Source organism: Pezoporus occidentalis, unplaced genomic scaffold (assembly GCF_034315485.1).
Source record: "Pezoporus occidentalis ecotype Australia unplaced genomic scaffold, CSIRO_AGI_Poc_V1 ctg182, whole genome shotgun sequence".
Taxonomy (NCBI): domain Eukaryota; kingdom Metazoa; phylum Chordata; class Aves; order Psittaciformes; family Psittacidae; genus Pezoporus; species Pezoporus occidentalis.
The window spans coordinates 3,374,017-3,392,590 of record NW_026913662.1 but is presented as its reverse complement, the minus strand read 5'-3'; the positions used below and the strand labels follow the sequence as shown (position 1 = coordinate 3,392,590).

At 39.1% G+C, this 18,574-nt stretch overlaps 1 protein-coding gene and 1 long non-coding RNA gene across 3 annotated transcripts; one reads left to right on the top strand and one right to left on the bottom strand.

The window, feature by feature from the left end:
- The first annotated feature begins 44 nt into the window (after nucleotides 1-44).
- LOC134162098 (uncharacterized) lies at nucleotides 45-5,530 on the top strand. Of its 2 annotated transcripts, none has more exons than XR_009964197.1 (2): nucleotides 45-3,007; nucleotides 5,453-5,530. It is a non-coding gene; the product is annotated as an uncharacterized LOC134162098 (long non-coding RNA). The 2 variants fall into 2 exon arrangements; XR_009964196.1 differs by having other exon boundaries at nucleotides 5,447-5,530.
- Nucleotides 5,032-8,502, bottom strand: MANSC4 (MANSC domain containing 4). The gene is made up of 3 exons (XM_062615577.1): nucleotides 8,097-8,502; nucleotides 6,906-7,040; nucleotides 5,032-6,013 (listed from the first exon to the last, which is right to left on the bottom strand). The coding sequence occupies exons 1-3, from the start codon at nucleotides 8,323-8,325 to the stop codon at nucleotides 5,340-5,342; spliced, it is 1,038 nt and encodes a 345-aa protein (XP_062471561.1). The 5' UTR covers nucleotides 8,326-8,502; the 3' UTR covers nucleotides 5,032-5,339.
- Nucleotides 8,503-18,574: the final 10,072 nt, after the last annotated feature.

The following is an 18,574-nucleotide window of genomic DNA, read 5'->3' as shown; positions in this document are numbered from 1 at the left end:
AGAGAAAACATATTTGTAGCATCCAGCTTACTGCTGTGAAGTAACTCTACTCTTGTTTTTTATTGTACCTTCCTGGTTTACTAGGATTTCAGCTTAAGAGAGAAATTCTTCGTTTTCTGGAACGGGCAGAAGGAGGTTTTATTCATCAGACTTGAAGATTCTGCATACCTATAAAAGAAAGCATGTATGGCCTTGCCAGCAACAGAGGAAAAAGTGTTAAGAATACTGAAAACTGAAGGGAACTGATTTCTGCAGTGTTCTGTGTTGCTCAACTCACTGCTAGGGTTTCTCATTGTTTTGTGTTTACATGCAGCTAGAGTGTATTTATTCCCATTTCCAAAGCATTGTCTCTTTTGGAAATATTCTTAGGTAGAGATTGTTTTCATATGGCAGGAGACTGAGTTACTGCAACTTTTTACTCCTTCTGAGAATTTGCATGAGCTCTAGCTAAGACTGAAAATGATTGTTATGCAACCCCAATTTCACACTTACCAACTGGGTTACTTAGTAGGCCTTCCTTCTAGAGATGTATTAATGTGAAGTTTAAGCAGAAGCTTAATATGAGGAGAATTTTAGCTGTTATCAGTTTGTTCCTTTATTAAGGGATTATGAGGGTAATACTTAAAATTCTTGTTTGAAATAGTACATGTATAATTCCTAATCTTTTTTTAACAGCCATGAAACCAAAATTACTGAGGAAGTAACTGCAGTTTGACTCAGGGAATGGTATGGATGGTGGAGTTGTGCCTGGCTTTATTCCAAAGGCGGTTTGGTTCTAGTATTGTACCCATGAGAAATTTGTTTCCTGACTTAGCTTTCTCGGTGCTAGCATAAGAACTGGCGTATTAGCAAACATATGTAACTAAGTTCTGTTTTGCAGTGGCATGTCTTGTACCAGACTGTCATGTTTTAAGTAACTCAAACCCCCATACGCTTGCTTTTTCTCCATAGAGTTGTCCTTAATGTACATGGCACATACAAGCACCTGATAAACTCCTCTTTCCAACAGAGCACAATTCTGTTTTCCTTTGCTTTTCATACATTTTAAGAGGATCTAAGGAGAATTCCATAGGAAAGTTGTAGCTAAAGTGAAAATTTGACTTTACTAATAATAGTGGCTGGTAGAAAGAATAGCACAGCAAAGGAAATTTTTCATTTGATTGTATTATCATTTCATTAGCTTCACAGCTAATTCATGGAAAACCTAAAATGCACAAGAGTTCCCTCTGAAGTATTCAAGTCTAGCTCACAGATGTGCTATAAATGTTTCAGGAAATACAGACAGGATAAAAGGTGTCTGCTGAGTGCCAGGACACTCTCCCTACCAACGACAGATGACACCTACTGGCTAAGAACAACGCTGGGACTAATTCACTGTGTTCCCTAACCATGTCCAACAGTTACAATCAGAAATTGTCAAAGATACCAGTTTTCCATAGTATCTGGCTTCATGACACTATGGCTGTGGAACACTTGGCCAGCTGGCCCTAGAAATATGCAAGAGTGACTGCCAACCTGGGTTTTCAGTGTTATCTTCACTTACTCTCCTTGTTAAGAAATATGTGAGCAAAATCATAAACCTTTGTAATTCTACAAGTGCCCAATCAAGCTGCTAGAATCAAAACCAGTATAAAATTCAGAGTTACACTTGTGATTTTTACTAATGGTTTTTGTGCTACAGTACAGAACTTGTGTAATGCACTGGACCAGATCAAAGGTATTTTGTATTTTGAGCTCTTACATTGATGTTTCTTTTTCTGTTTTTCTGTTTCTGCCTTTAAACTGTGTTTGAAGGTGACAGTATTTCCCTGTAACTATGTAGAATACCTAGAACACTGGGATCTTAACTCCAGTTGGAGTCTTCCCAAGCTTAATGATGCATAGTATAGCATGTGTTTTTATGAACTATACTACACATCTATTTTCCTGTGTACTCTTGCAGACCATCTTACTGGAAATGTGCACTGAAGTTTAAAAACTGTGAAGAGTTAAAGGGTAATACTTACAGGTTAAGCAGATGTGCAGCACAGTAAGAAGTACATCCTTAGTAATGGTCTCTAAGGATGTATTTCATGTACATTATAATGTAAATGCATGATTCTAAGGTGTGTATCCCTCTACACATTCCTGTGTATGTACATTCTTGGCACGAGAAAGTGCTAACATTACTATTAAACAGAAATGTAGACAGGTGACAAATCAATAAGCAGGCTTGCTTCTTATAAACATTCCAAAGAAAGCCTGAGATCTTTTGCTTGGTCAAACTGGAAAAGAACTTGTTTTGTCAGCATTCTGGCTGATTCTTTGCATCTAGAAGCTATTGTAAACACTGGCATAAGATGTCTTAAGTAAACTGTCCTAGGAGTTGTGAAGTGTAAAAAGTATCGCTAAATAGTTTCTTGAGGTTGTTTTTCCATGTTCTCTCACACTTTTGCCCCTTAAAGAAGGGCTTTTGGACACTAAGCATAATCTCTTGCTCAATTAGATAAAACCTGTACAGCGACATAATTCAGTCTTCGGCAAGGAGAGCAGGTGTTACAACTACTTGTAACTTCACCAAGCCCTAGGATCTGAGTGTGACAGACTTGGTGTGAAGAGTTAGTAAACCCCTACAGATAATCTCATGATTGTCCTAACTGGAGTTGACACTTTTTACCCTGTTTTCAGGGTGCTGCAGCATTGCTGCAGACACAAGGGATAAAGGACAATTGCCTAAGAAGGGATGTGCTGTCTGGACAAACCCATTTCTACCCATTTCTTGTTTTCCCTCATACTTAAAATGTATGTATTTGCTTTTTTGCGACTCTCATGGTCTGTAATAAAATAGTCTTGCTACTGTGCTTTACATAACCCTTTCCTGCCTATTTGCCTATTTTTTGCTCTATAAATCAACAAACCAAGAACTGTCCAGAATGTGATCATGGATTTAGTCATCCCATCTTGCCCCAGAATCATCTGTGCATGGGACACATACAAATTTTCACTTCAGTCTCATTTCCTTTTTCTGGTGAGTATTGAGGCTTTAGTTCCATTATATAATTCACAACATAATACTGAGGGCAAGTATCAAAGAGCATCAAGGTGCTATTGAGTACGCTATGCAGTCACTAAGTGAGATGGAACCATGGACACCAGAGATGTCTCTGAGTTGCTGTAGATCACGCAGCTGATGAATGATCAGACAGAAGTTACTTTTGAGAGTAAAAGCAGGTGAAAAAAAACCCCACCTGTTTGAAAGCAAATAGGATATTGCCTATGAATTCTTCCTATTAAAACTAATACCTTCCTGCAGAGATTTGGTTTTGTCATGTTGGGGGTATATTTCATCTAGTGAAAGGATTTCTTTGCTAACCATTTCAGGGTCAGATCCAGATCCATAAAGGTTACTCAAAGATGATAAACACATCACATGAGACATACATTCTTTATTTACGTATTACCACATTAATCCTTTGATACACTATACAGTATCTTGGTTCCTTTCTTGTGGTTCCTTTCTTGTAGTTCCTTTCCTTTTGGTGTTAAAAACCTGGAAAAGAATACCTGTCAACTAACTCACTAAGAAGTGCCCTTGGGGTCTCATCATTCTTAGTTGAAATTTTTAGTCATAGTTAAACTGCACTAGATTCAGCCACATGATGAAAGTACATGGATAAGGAAAGTACAATCTGATGATAAAAGCTTGTTCAAATTTCAAGTACATCATGCAGTGGGTGCAATTCTAGATTTTCCATCACTACATACAAGCATAGAACCGCCTGTAAAAACAAATCATACCTAATACTAATTTTTCTAGCTAAAACAGAAGGCATTTCTTTTGTGTTATTTCAGTTGATTAAATAACCCCGCTCCCTTCAAATGTTCTTATCTTGTGTCCGCCTCTCTTCTGTTACATATAAATTAGCATACAAGGTCAATCAAATACTACGAACATGGGGATTTTTTTAAACTTCCGTTTTCTCAGCTACACTGCTTATCAGTGTGGGCTAAAATGTAATTTTAGAGAGGTCTTTTCCTCTGAAACTAACCTTCTCAACTAATTAGGAATTCATGTGGCCTTACAACCTCATCACTGTAGTGTAGTCTTCAAACACTGCATGAACTAGTTTTAAAATCATTTTCTATCACATAGATGTGACAACCAGTTTTGTTTTTTACTGTTTTCCTTTTATAACATTTACACTTGTCTAAGAAATGAAAACTTGTAAAAGCAAGTGACGAAAGTGAGAAACTGAGACATCAGCAAGTTTAAAAGAGGAAGAACAATCCTGGTTACTGGTGAAAATGTTTGCTTTGCTAAGCAAACTTCCTGAGTAAGGTATGGCAAGGAACTACCTTGCTACTTGTTGATCTAGTCACTTGATTTATATTCAGGAGGAGCAGTTTTATGAATAAGAGTATACAGGATGAGGAAACAAAAAAAAAAAGGGGTGGAAGTATTATAAAGCTAACTTATAAAGTTTCCAAAACACTCTGTATTCTTGTGCAACATACATTAAATTACTGTCCCTAATTTAAAAAGCTAATGATATAAATTATGAGTAGGCAAGAAAAGGCAAGTCAAGGTGAACAAGACAGACTGATGCTAATTGCAAGGCATGAAGAAATGTTAGCTGCATTTATGTTTACCTTAACCTTAGAATGGATTTGTCAATGCATTGCACAGCAAGTAATTTTAAAAAAGCAGTTGAAGTCTGAAGGTTTTTCTGAAGGGGCTTGAAAAACTTTTGAAGTGATTGTTATCAGAAAAGTGAAGTAAGAAATGGGGTAAAAGTAAAGCATACAGATTGAATGATCAGATGTTCGGGTATGAGTGAATGGAATTTAGTAGTTTTGGGGACTGGAGTTCTTTTTGGTGTTTACCTTTGAAGAAGTAGAGAGTGATGGGCAAATTGTCTCAATACGATGGATAATGGGGAAAAAAAGTAAATCTAGAACTTGGATAAAAATTGACATTCCATTGTTTTTATAGAAACGATGAGATCTTTTTTACTGATTACAGTTTTTTCAGTTTAATTCAAAGTTGGGGAAAGGACACATACAGCTACAGTGAATCTGCTCTCTTAAGTTAGGGAAAGTGTATAGTTAGGCATTAGTCTGGGTCAGATTGTGAACCAAAATGTACTCAAATGCCTCTGAGCATGAAGTGGGAGCTATGAATGTGTACTTACCTAAGGGGACAGGGGAATTGTGTTTTATCTGTTGAGAAATAAACTACAACTGAACGATTCTGAAACCATCAGTGAAAATTATCTTTGTTTCTTTAAAAGAGGTAAGTTGGTATATACGATTCATTTTTCAAAAGATATTTGTTCCAAAATAAGGATAGTGACAATATTTTACAAATTACCAGTAGTATATTTTATAAATTGTCTTGACATTGTTCTTCTTCTCCTTATGGGCTTATACTGACCTCTCCTATTGCTGCAACGCCCTGCTGTGAAAGCAATAGTACAACAGCAAAGCAAGACGAGAGAAGAGCAAAGAATAATAGGAATCAACCAGACACCCAAAGCTGCAGCTTCCCAGGCAGGTGCCTCATTATCCGAAGTATAATTTCTACCACTGTAGCCTTTGGTTTCATTTAAATGCTGCTTACTGCTGTTCAGACGAGAAGTGGGCATGTGGGATAATACGTCAGCAGATCTGAATATCAAAGTTGAGTGCACAGGCTTGTCAGAGCTGGTGATTGACCTAGTGCTTACTGAAGTGCTTGTCCTCTTAGCAAAACGATCATCCGGTGGAAAAGTTTCTGCAGTGAAATAAGTAGTAACTTCAGTGTTTTGAACTGTCAGGCTTGTGCTGAAGGTGTAAGTGTTTGCTATGAATCCGTGGCTAGTGGTAGAAGATGGAGCTTGGAGCAAAAGAGAACTTGATGTAGCATTATGATGCTGGCATCTTTCCCACTCAGTGGTCTTTGTGCTGTTTTGCCTTTCACATTTACTTGGTGAAGAGTGAGTATTTAGTTCTTTGGATGTCAGTTTCTCAAAAATAAGAAGATCTGGATCAATTCCTATTAAATCATAAACAATGTTAGTTTATGTGATAAAAGCTCATATGTATACACAAAAAAGGAGCACATGATACCCATCAACACCTCCTGAACTGGGGCTTTCACAGCCTAAGGCTGTGGGACATCTTATGGGATGCAAGGGAAATGCATTTTGGAATTGCACAGGACTTGCTTTGGGATGCTTAGGGAAGGAACCAAAAGTGAGGAAAGAGATGGATCTAAGCTAACAGGGAGTAGGGGAGTCTCAGCAAGCTGTGTATGCGCGTGTGTGAGTTTGCACCAGCAACTGGAGGGTGGCTGCACCCCTGGGGGATCATACCTGGGAGACTCGGATCCAAACTGGGCAGACTGAGCACCTGAGTCAAGCTGCTGAAGGAAATTGCATTGTATGTATATGTATGTATGTATTTTTAAACTGTGCAGCCAGAAAAAGCAGGATGAGACTCTTGGTGCTCCCCGTGTTCATGTGTCTGCTTCATGTGTTTGTCTGTGTTACTTTGGTATGTGTGCCCTTTGGTATGAGCCTAACAGGAATAAATTTTCAGCCTTGCTGCTGGTTGGATCTGGGGACATGGAGTATGGCAGCCTCACCTCTCAGTCTCTCAGATCTGGTACAGTATTTGGCCCAAGCATAGTACGGATTAGGTACTCAAAGCATGAATCTTGAGAGCAGGATGTATCTTCAAGGTCCTTTCTCATATATGGAATGGAAGAAAGGAGGCAAGTATTCTCAGAAGTAGGAACGTTAATGAAAAAGGACAAAAGTCTTACACCTTTTTAGCACTGGATGTTACTTCAGAAGATCTTCTAGCACAGCAACTGACCTAGTATAATTTTAAGATTTCCTATAGCTGCTATTTTTTCATTCTTTTTAAATGAAATGCTTAATTACCTGTTGTGATGTTGTACAAAATGACATTGATTTTAGCCTTTAGTATGCAACTTTCCAATGCTGGGCAAGATATGTGCAGGCAATTCATATTCTTATGAAGAGCTCCATGGTAGAAAACTGCTAGATTGCAGGAAACTATAATACAAAAAAAATAAATCTGAGTTTATCAGCATAATTACATTTTGCATGTTATTATGTTGTTTAGCATCAGACAATCGTTAATACTGGGCAGCTCCATACTACTTTAAATCTGTGGTTCTCTCATTATCAGGCAAAGTAATTAAGCATCCAGTTAGAAAAGTAGAACTGCTTATAATTATATAGTTATTTTACATCTGGAGAAAAGGAATAGAATAGCCATGTGAATTCTAAATGTGTCTCTGATTAAATAAGCTTTAGCTTGTATTCCTCCTTCCAGTTGCTTTCCTTCACATCTCAGATGCAGGGAGTGGAGCATTTCTAAAAGTGAATTTATCAAAGAAGAAACTCTAAAACCTACTCCTATAGTGTACCAATGCAGTGTGATAGAGAGAAAGTAAAGTCTTGGGCTTAAGACATGCAGTGATTTTTCTTATTTTTATTCTGAGTCTTGAGTTTACAAGGATAGGGTAAAGGGGTTGCCAGCTGAATAACTGCTATTATTTATTGCTGTACCTTTATTGTTCATATTAAGATTATACCTGGGTTGCACCAGAAACATGCTGTAAACACAGAATAAAAAACTTCTCACTCCAAGAAAATAAATATTCCTTCATTTCAAAGGACAAATTGTGTGTTTCCTTTTCCCCCGACCATGTCCTAGTCTAGTACCACACTCTATGAAGAGGAGTCCTATTGGAATCACTGGCATTGATTTTTCTTTAAGGAGTAAGTGGTGTTGGATACTGAGGGGTTCTTGTTTTAATGTTGGCATTAAAACATAAGCTTTGTAACATATCTAAAATTTCAAAGCAGATCCTGAGATTTTCATGTGTTTCTAGTGTAGTCTTCTAAAAAAAAATCAGATTACAAATTCCTCTCTAAGGGACAGAAAATGGGGCAGGGCCTCTGCCTTTCTGCCTCAAAAAAAAACCTTTTTTTCATTATTTCTTCTTCATATAATGTTTATATAAAAATTACAAAAAATGTTTTTTCTCATATGTTATGATGTAAATCTTAATGTATGCCATGATCCTGATAATGAACACTCACCATTCCTCAGAAGGCAGCAGGTTCTGCTGCACTGCTGGGGTGAGACTTCTTCATAAATCTTCAGCACCTGGGCTCCCCTCTTCTGTGATTCCTGCAGGTCAATCAGAAGACCTGGGAAGCGTCGAATCCAGCAGCTCTTGTAAAAGGTTGTGGGTAAGCAGAGAGAGTCTGATTCCACAGCTAAACCCAGAACCAACAGCACTTCTGCTATTGCCACCAGCAGAACCATTTCTTCAATGTAATGGGGCTTACTCAGTGCACTTTCTCCTCCATGGATGCACTAAAGTTCAGGCCAGCATCTTAAGAGACAATCTCCTGAGTGGTGAGGATACTGCAAATTCTGCCAGGGATATGAGCCAGGGGATGTGTTTTCCAAACAATTCCCATGATGTTGTTTGAGCAGCTGCTGGAACAAAGCAGCCATTTCATGAGCTACACACAATTAAAACAGTTACTCTTATTGTTCTTTATCTTCGTTATTTGGAGACAGTTTTTGAGAGTCAAAAGGCACAGTTTGGTTATAGTCATTCAGAGATTCTTTGGTCCCCAGTTTCTGTCTGTCTTCCTTCTAAGAGCAAACTAGGCAGACAGCCTTACCATGGGGTGAATAATGGTACGCTCAGCATATTGTTTCACCTCAACTCTGAAAGTATGTAGTACAGTCACTTGAAATCAGGAAGGTCTGCCACTTTATTCAGGTACACTATTACACTCAACACAGAAGAAACAGCTCAGTTTAGTGTCTTTTAACACTTTCTGAATTACCTGGTAGCTGCAAATATAGTTTCCTTCTTTACCAACAAACTGAACTATCTGTCTGCCAGTCAGAGGTGGAAATCTGTTCCCTTTCCCTATTCCGTTTTGGTTGCAAGAATAATACAATTTTATTTACAAAGATCTGTGAATAGATGAGTATGACTGCAGAAGGCTATAACATACATTCATCTCTAGATGAGATGGGTAATCGAAGTCCTGCCCCTAATAAGTTTGAATATTGAAAAATAAGAATATTGAGCAGTCTGTATGGATGTTTCTATTTATGTTTAAGCTTAGAAAAGGCCTGTGAAAGAAAGATAATATAGCTGACATATAGAGAGGCAATTTTTGAAGCACCTGGTCTGCAACCTGAAACTCCACAGTGTTTTATTTCTTAAAAGGATCCAGACTGATCCCTGATTCCCACTTCTGTATACCTTTCATACAGAAAGTTTTTAAAACATTACAGTGCATGAGCTGATTTAAATTCAATGGGCTACATAGTGGGGTTGAGAGAATTAGGTAGAAATATGGTTGTCTAAAATAAAAATTGTGTGTTGGATATATAAAAAAAATATTTATATGGCGTTCTTTTCCTTCAAGACTAGAATCATGGAATTTTCTCAGTTCTACATGAAGTATAGATCAGTTACATGGAGAGGGGGAGCCTCAAACTCATTTTAATTCTTCAGTCATTATAGGTGTCTGTTTTGCTAAACAAGGCCCCCAGTTTGGAAATGAGCTTACATGTATACAATTTTTGTTCCATACAATGCTCCTTAGAGGGTAATAAAGCTCATAGCAGGTTAACTCCTGTTGATCCAACAGCAAGACCAATTTATTCAGTGGAAGTACTGGCTATAATTAGGAGGATTCTAAATAGCTTTTTATGCAGACTGCATGTCTGTTGTGGGGAATACATGAATTAAATTGTAAGAAAGAGCATAAATGGGCAATTCTTTAAGCCTCTGTCTTGAAAACCAGCCCTCGGTACTTGTGTTATTTAGTTTTGGTAGTTTGATGTGCTCTGTTTTTATTTTCATCTCTGTGAAAATCACAACTTAAAACTTTAAATATGTGTCAATACACCTGTTAGTTTGCATTCAGTGGACAGCACAGGGATGTTTTCAGACATTTATCTACCATTGCCACAAGCACTATTGATAGTGTATTTTTCCAGAACTGTTATTTCAGCTTTCCAAATATTCTGAGGCTTCACTTGATATGGGACACACTCAGAATTTTGAAAGATAGGCCTTTATTTTGGTATTTCCACCAGCATTTAGTAGGAATTTTGGATCTATTTTATTCTGTATGACTTGCATGCAAAAATGTCGATTCCTGATTGATTTTGTCACTCCTACTGTTCCCGCATCTCCAAGAAGGGAACTGTAGAAGATTCTGAATAACTGGGGGAAGCAGTTAACAAGGAGATTAAACTGATACAAAACAGTATTTATATTGGGTGCATGATCTTTAATGGTATACATATTTGTAGTTACATAAGGATTATGCTGTCTCAGTTCCTCTGTTTTTGTGTATTTAATGCCTTCCAAAGTGTGTAGATGACAAACATGCTCACTTATTCATTTTCAGGAAAAAAAAGTAATAATAAAGGACTAGTCCTGTGACCTACTTCAGTTACCTGGACCTGAAATACCATACAATTTCTTTGATTTCAGTGGGGCTCTGCCCAGACATTAGGATAAAGTGTGACACTGGATGTTAACATGCCTGAGCATCTAAGCATCTTTCAGAACATTTACATTCAGTAAGTTTTTCTTTGGCATGTTTTGAATAAAGTTATGAATTCTCACGTACCTGTTACAGTCAGGCAGTCATCAAACACAGAGTACTCACTCTACACGATATTTAATTATGTTTTTTCAAAACTAGGCTTGGGTAAACACTCCTGTTTTGTACAGATCTATCTGTTTTCAATGTATATTTAAAATCTTTTTGTTTGCTAACAGACACTCTGCTAGTCTTAGTACCTTCACATTTTTATTCTGTTCTGCTGCGTGCCTCAACCAAGCAGCCTTTTTCCTTTTCATTACTTGTCATTCTTTCTCCCTTCTCCGATCCTGAATAAATTATGAGAGCAGAAATAGCTGCAGGGAAACTTTTCATATAATGAAATAGATTGAAATAACTAAATAAATGGTTGCTTTAGACAATTTCCTTTTAAAACTGAAAAGTTCTGTCAAATTTCAGTCTTCTGCCAGCTTCCCCACAACTTCACTGCAACTTTCCTATGGGAAATGCATATATACAGTTTAATACTGAAGTTCTAAATCACAATCATTTTGCAAGGAAATAGTAGAGTCTTACCTGCAAGCCAGTGATCGACTGTTCCATGCGCTCTGCAAAGAAGGATCAAGAGACTGTTACTGTTAGTGAGTAGTCTATGGCCAGTATCAGATGAGCACTTCATGTTATTTAGTAGTTCTTTTCATCTGTCTTCTCAAATTTCTTCCTGGAAAACAAAAAGGCAATTGCCTGTTTTCTGTGAGAAAACATGGGTGTCTTTGCAGACCTTTCAGTAAAAGACATATAAATGTACCTGTCACAAAAGAAGAGAATGATCTTTTTAATGATTCTTATAAACAGAAACAATACCTGAAGTTTTCCACCTGGGCTGGCAGTGATAATGGCACAATCCAAGATCTTCCCAGCACAAGGGATTCATCATGGGCATTAACTCTTTTTTTGCCAAATATAATCAAAGCAGGCATTTCTTCACTATAAAGTAACAGATATGTATTGATATTTGGAACTATATTTAGCTTATATGAAATATATTGTTGTAACTCAGCATATGTAAAGACCAGAAAGACAGCCTACATACAGGAAAGCATTCTCAAAAAGGACAGAAAATGCCAAAGCTTTGGTTCTATTGTCAGATCCACACATCTGAAACTACATCGCACACTGGCTTTGTTCACGGGTTATCTGTTGTCCATCCTGGTTTTGTCCCATGCTTCTCTGCTGACTGTACTGAAGTGCTCTCTCAGCCCTAATGGGGGAGGAAACTCCAGGAAACTCCACGTCCTGGGTCAAGCTGAAGCTGGTCCAACAGTGGTGGGAGACAGTGGTGTTAGTTGCTATGTCTCAGACTAGCGCCTGTCTTTGATAGTTTCTCCTTTGTTCTGCTCTTTCAGTGGTGGTTAAGCCAATATGATCAAAAAGGGACACATCCCTCATGTAAATGCACACTGGATAAGAGAGGACAGTTCGGCCTTTTGTCTGCATGTTCCCTTTCCCAAGTAGACTATAGGAGAGAAGTGAGAAATACCCTGAGGCCCAGAAGTGTCAATGCAAACATCCTTGGTGCTGCCACGATGATGCAGAAATACGTAGCAAATGATTGCTGCTAGCACAGACCCAGCCTGTCTCAGTGTGGGAAGAGAACAGCACTGGCTGTGTAAAGCATTTCTCTGCTACAATTATAATCAAACATGTTAGCTTAAATCATCTGCAGTTTCAGTTGTCTCTGACAGAGCAGCTGAAAGATGACAGCTATCAGCTGTGAAATACAACCACTTTCCCAGATGAGGTGTGAACCTGCCCATGTCCTCCTTTGAACATTGGTAAACTTATTAAATCAAATGTGCAGCACAATCCCATGCAACGTCAACCCTAATAATCTAAGTCAGTGGACCTCTTTGCCTGTATTATGCTCCATGTCAGTAAATTGAAATTATCTTTGTTTTTCTTAGACATGTACATGTATTTTCCCTTTATTACAGCAGTGTCGAAGTCAAAATTTTACCAAAACTAAGTATTATGATATGAATGAATCATGAAATAATGAAATTATGAAATAATGAAGTGTAAGTATTTTGGAAAAAATCAAAGCAAGTTGTTTTTAAATTACTGGAATAATGTGCTCACTTTGTTTCTTAAGATTTCCTTGAAATCAAAACATTCTTGCAAAACTTCCTAAGTCCAATAAAACAGCATTTTTTGAGAGAACTGGGTTTTTTTTGAAAAACAGCTATTAGTGGTCAGATTTTGGTTTGAAGCAATATATCAAATTTTTAATGAATCTGACCTTCTTCAATGTTTGGGACAATTTGGTCCAAGACCCTGGTTTCAGACCCATCCCAGCAACAAAATGACGTGAAATATTACACTTTCTGTTCCTGGGACTTTGTGCAAACCATTTTTTAAACCCTTGTTTCAAAGTAGCTGCCAGGCCCTGAGATCCTCTTGGAGCCTAGCTTCAGACTAATTCTGGTAAAACCTCTGCAAGAATGCTGGAATCGGTGTGTTCAAAGAGCAACAGAAGTCTGAGCCAGATTAGATTTATACAAATATAAATCTACTGGCATATATATAAACTTGAGCCAAGATTTATGACAAAAGGCACAATGTTTAGCAAACGCTAATGAATGAATGCTGATTTATGACAGAACTTGAAACAAGGCAAAGGGGATGGAGTTTCAATATTGTGATGAATTTTATACAGCTGAATACTTAGTAAAACTCTTCCATGTGGATTACTATTCATTTTACCTAGTCATTACGCACCAGAATTCAGCACTGCTGTCTGCACCAGTATTTAGATATATGCTGTTTTAAAAGCACCCAGTTTACTCTCATCTAGACAGCACTACATCAGAAAATCCTGGCTGGGGATGCGCAATGCAATTGCACAGAATAAACTTCCCTAACAGAAGGTTCAGCAGCAGGCAGAGCCCTCCAGCAGCCTGACCCCCGTTCAGGTTTTGTGAGGGAACATTTATTTCACTGAGAGAGTTTCAAAGAAATTCTTCACTGTGTTTTTGGCATAAAAACCAGAACAGATTGAACACCATTGTAACGATCCTGCCTTGGGAGATTGCCGTGATTTACACACTTACGCCTCCGTCATCTTATCTGGTGAAAGAACTTTCTCATTAGGTTAGATATAAGGAAGAAGTTCTTTACTGTAAGGGTGGTGAGGCACTGGAATGGGTTGCCCAAGGAAGTTGTGAATACTCCACTCCTGGAAGTGTTCAAGGCCAGGTTGGATGGAGTCTTGGGTGGCATGGTTTAGTGTGAGGTGTCCCTACCCATGGCAGGGGGTTTGGAACTTGATGATCTTAAGGTCCTTTCCAACCCTAACTATTCTATGATTCTATGATCCACAGAGAATGCCCACTAACACACAGACCATTGGAACAGCTTTCTGCTGTCCAGAGAGAGCTCAACAGCACACACTTTAGCATTAATTACTCATAAATAAAATCTGACTGAAGCAAGGATAAGTTGAAAGTAGTAGATAATAAGTAATCAGTATTAAAAAAAAAAATACCCCTCCAAATACTTTTTTTAGTAGCGTTAGAACATATGTTTGTTGCAAGGAATAAATATTAAATAGTACCTCAAAGGCAGGAAAACTAAACAGAAAATAGTAAGGAATAAAGCCTAAACAAGTGTGATTAGAAACATGAGTGGTTGGGTGAGGGTTTTTTTTAATAGTATAGCTAATTGGGTAAAAAGTGCATTGTTTGGCTGCTAATCTGAAAAAAAGAAATCAGATTTAGCAGCTCATCCTTCACAAATGATAGAGATTTCAGTTGAAATAAAATTATGCTTCATTCAGTTCCTCTCAGAAATGCCAAGAGCCTTTAGAATACTGATATTTTTAACGCTGAAATACTGCAGGATATTTCCTATGTTCCACAGATGCTTACTTTGTATCCTGTGACAAGGAAAATACTAAACAATGGCAGCAGCTGGTGAATCCCTTCCAAAAGACTAATTCCTCTCTTGAGTAATTCCACTATTACTCAATGCAGAGTTCCCTGGCAGTACAGTACAAATCCCTGGCGTCTCAAAGGGAAGAATGTGGCACTTTATATTTTATATTAGATAGCATGTATATTTTAAATATCCCAATTTGGTTCCAGTTAACATTTTAGACTAGCAAGTCTAAAAGGAATTCAATTTGTCCTTTTGGGCTTTTCCCCTCTATGTGGTCCTTTCCTTAGAGAATTCAGGTTGGTGTTACTTTCTGGTTCTTATGTATTAATCCATGTCTCTGTGTTGAATCAAGAGATTTACCTAAACCAAACACAAAACCACTGGAGTCTTCGTTTAGACACTGTACTGGTGCTTAAGGGTTTGGTTCTCTGCTGATTTTTTTTGTATGGTCTTGGGTTTGACCCACAAAGAAATCCAGGCTACATTTCACGTATATGTAAACCAGGTTTCCTGCCAAGAAAAACATTTGTCATTCTGATTCCCAGTCACTGATACTTCTTTTACCCCGCTTTGCTGTGTCTTCTGACCTTAACGAGTCTGGAGACTTGTCCAGCTTACCACACAAAGCCACTGAGTTGTTCAAGGAGGAAAAACAACTGGCCATGGTTTTCTACTTTAAGTGAACCTAAAGTGTAAGCAGATTTCGGTCTTAGCACACAGAGCAGACTTGCACCAGCCCAATACGTATTCCCTGGCAGTCATGAAGCATGAGCCGAGATCCATGCAAAACAGAAAGAGTGCTACTTCTTTCTAGTTACCTCTGGCTTTGCTTTTCCTATCTTACAGCAGTAGCTCCTCCTGACTCTCTGTGTTTCCTTGCTTTTGCTATGCTTGAAAATCAGAGGGCTATAGAACGGTATGCCCAGGCAGACAAAGGGTCAGAAGCTTAGGTTATCCATCTCATGGTTGAATGGTCTCTTACAATGTAGCTGCTGTATAAAAGAGCTTCTTCCATTTCCAAGTCTTTCTAAAAGAAAAGAGTGATCTCTCTTCAGCCTTGGAAATAATTCAGGCATTAACTACAAGAAAACAGTTCAGGCACTGGGCATAGGAAAAAGTGTCTAGACTATGAATCCCAAACAGAAATGTCTATCTCTGCTCTAGAGCAAGAGAGGTCTTATTGACACTCTCTGGTGTCTTCCCACTCTATTTACTGGCACTCGGGAATCCTTTCCTTGAGATAAATTAGTCTGTCAGGCATTGTAAAGAGAGACCTGAACTATCTAAAACAGCTTGAAGATTTTGCCCCAGAAGGCAAACCCTAAAAGCTAGGCATTGAAAAGCTGAGCAGTTACCTTTGTCTTCCTCTCTCTATAGATGTCTTACTCATTTATCACACAATCTACCAATGCAAATTTGTTTTCATGTTGTTTCATGCTTCCGCATGTTCTTTAAGAGTGATAGATAGCCTTTCATATTTGTTTCAAAGATCATGCAAGTCTTTTATGGCTTTTCACTAGCGATTGCAACTTCATAGCTCTAGGACTAGAGTTCCATTTTTAACTCGGGAAAATACATTTCTTACTCTCTTAAGATCAACCAAGATTAAGACCTTTTCTTCAATTCCAGTATAATAATATGTACTATTGATCTTATCACAAAACAGTATATCTTTGGATTGGGAAACAGATGGAACTATCTCTACAAAAATGGAACAGAAAGGTAGTCCTTCCCTTGCTGCATTCACACAATGAGTGCTATATAAGCAGACCATACAAACTGACTGATTAGCATAGTAAAACCCTCAAGGAAACTACTCTGTCAGCATGCTCAACATAACTACCCAGTCCTAAGCCTCCATAAAGCATAGATAGCTGACAATCAGCCTAGTAAAAATAACTGGTTAAAGAAACAATGAACACTCAACAGAGTACTGCTGATCCCTTGTGCATGTGACAGCTTCTGATGAAAGCAGTGCTCTCAAAACATTGGCAGGAAGAAAATATGCATTAGTGCATGACAGAACTGGTCCAGTCTATTAAAAAAAAACTCATGGCCTTGAGGTTTGGTGAGGAAGATGGACTTGAAATCCTTGGCAAGTAGACAGGTACAGGCATAGAGACAACAGGAAGACACATAAGACAACAGAAGAAATATTCTATCACTCCGGGCTGTGCTGTCTACACTTTGAGGGAATGGAACTTGTCACAACTGACTACATGGAAAAAATCTCACACCAATTAGGAGCTAACTTACCAGTACATCAAACATACAAGACTCCAGAACAGATGCCTAAAGATGGCAATCATACCATATTCCAGCAGGGGAGCTTAATGGCCATGACACGTGCTCTTTGTTTACCTCCAAATCATGACAATTGCTTGAAATGTCTGCCTGTGGGAATTAAAGTAAAAGAAAGAAATATGGACTGGACTCCTACTGAAGTGTTAGGACTCTTAATTAAATATTGAGGGAGAATGAAAGAGGAACAGAAAGCAAGCGAACAGTGAAACTCAGTAGTAGGAAAGAGGAAACAAGAGGTGATAGTGACTTGGGACTGAGGCTGCTGAGGAGAGCCTTTTGGAACTGGTTAAAATCCTGTATACAAGGATTTCAGAACATGAAGTGAGCCTTCCAAAAGCAAGATGATGAAAATGCTTTGGAGTGAGGCAGAAAACAAAAATGCACAGAAATCCACCTCACCTCAACAAAAGCTTTTACAAAAGTCAGCAGAAGAAAAGCCACAACAACCTGTAAGTCTGAAACTGACATTCATGTTATCTCTGCGGGCCAGAGTTTAGAAGCTGAAGATAAACAAAACAGTGAGAGGATCATTTCACACAGGAAATGTCAAAAAGTAAACAACCCTGTCTCTGTTAGAAAAGAAACAGCCTACTACCACTCTGAAGAGTTTGAATAGTTGCGGGAAATGATCCCTTCTGTGTAGTGGAAAAAGGGAGTTGTCTAAAAACAATCTGCAGTAATGGGAGATGAGTCACATTACCGCTAAAGGGAGCTTCTATGGTCTGCAGTACATGAAGTGAGGTGAAATATCTTTATAAACATAAAAGATACACAACATGGCAGACTTCCTCATCTGTTTCAGCGTTTGTTTTTACAAACGTCATTACGTTTCAAGAATGCAACAAGGCAAACAGCAAAGCTGTCACTTCATCCCTGCCCAAGATGCTCAGTTGTTAGTTTGATCTTTCCTTGTTCATTTCAAACAAACTCGGGGCCCTGGTACATAGATCAAGTTCATGAATAACATAACTATCCCATTCCAGGAACTCAGTTTAAACAGAAAAGACAGAGCAGCAGAACAGGTTATGTAGTACATCAAACCAGGAGCTGAGACATGAAGGGACTTATGCAGGAGTGATCGGGAAAGTCATGGCAGCATTATGTATGGTACTTGGGGTTCCTAAATCCTACTGCCTAATCCTACCAGGCAGGCGACATTTGTTGTTTTTGCTAGGGATTGCCTGCACGGCCCCAGGCCTGGGCCAAGGCACCAGGCTGACTGCTGCACTCCCTCCGCCTCCCTGGCGATGCACAAATACATGTACACACACCATTTTTTCCGTCCTGCGTGTGCGGCTCAAGTATATTCCCCCTCGCAAGGACGCCGAGTACATTTATGGTGAGAGGTTAGAGCACAATTAGGCAGAGCCGGGGTAGGGGCAAAGGTCGGGGGAACACGCTGGTCTGGCCCCGGGGCCGAGCACTCCACCCGCCTGGCCGGGTGGAACCCCCGTGCCCAGCGCAGGGGCAGCGCTCAACATTGCCTTTTTAAGGCTTTTTTCTCCTTTCCTCTCTGGCGGTTTGTGTTTTTTTCCTTCCCTTGCAGGGACAGAGCGGCTACGCAACGCCTTCCTCCGGCCCTCCCTCGTCCGCCTCCCCGGCGAGGCCCGACCCGGCCTAGTTCGGCCCGGGGCGCTCGGCTCCTCCCATCCCGGCGGCCCGGAGGAGGGGCCTGGCTGGAGCTGGAGGCGGCCGGGGTGAAGCGCAGGCCGGGGAGGGGGTGAGCG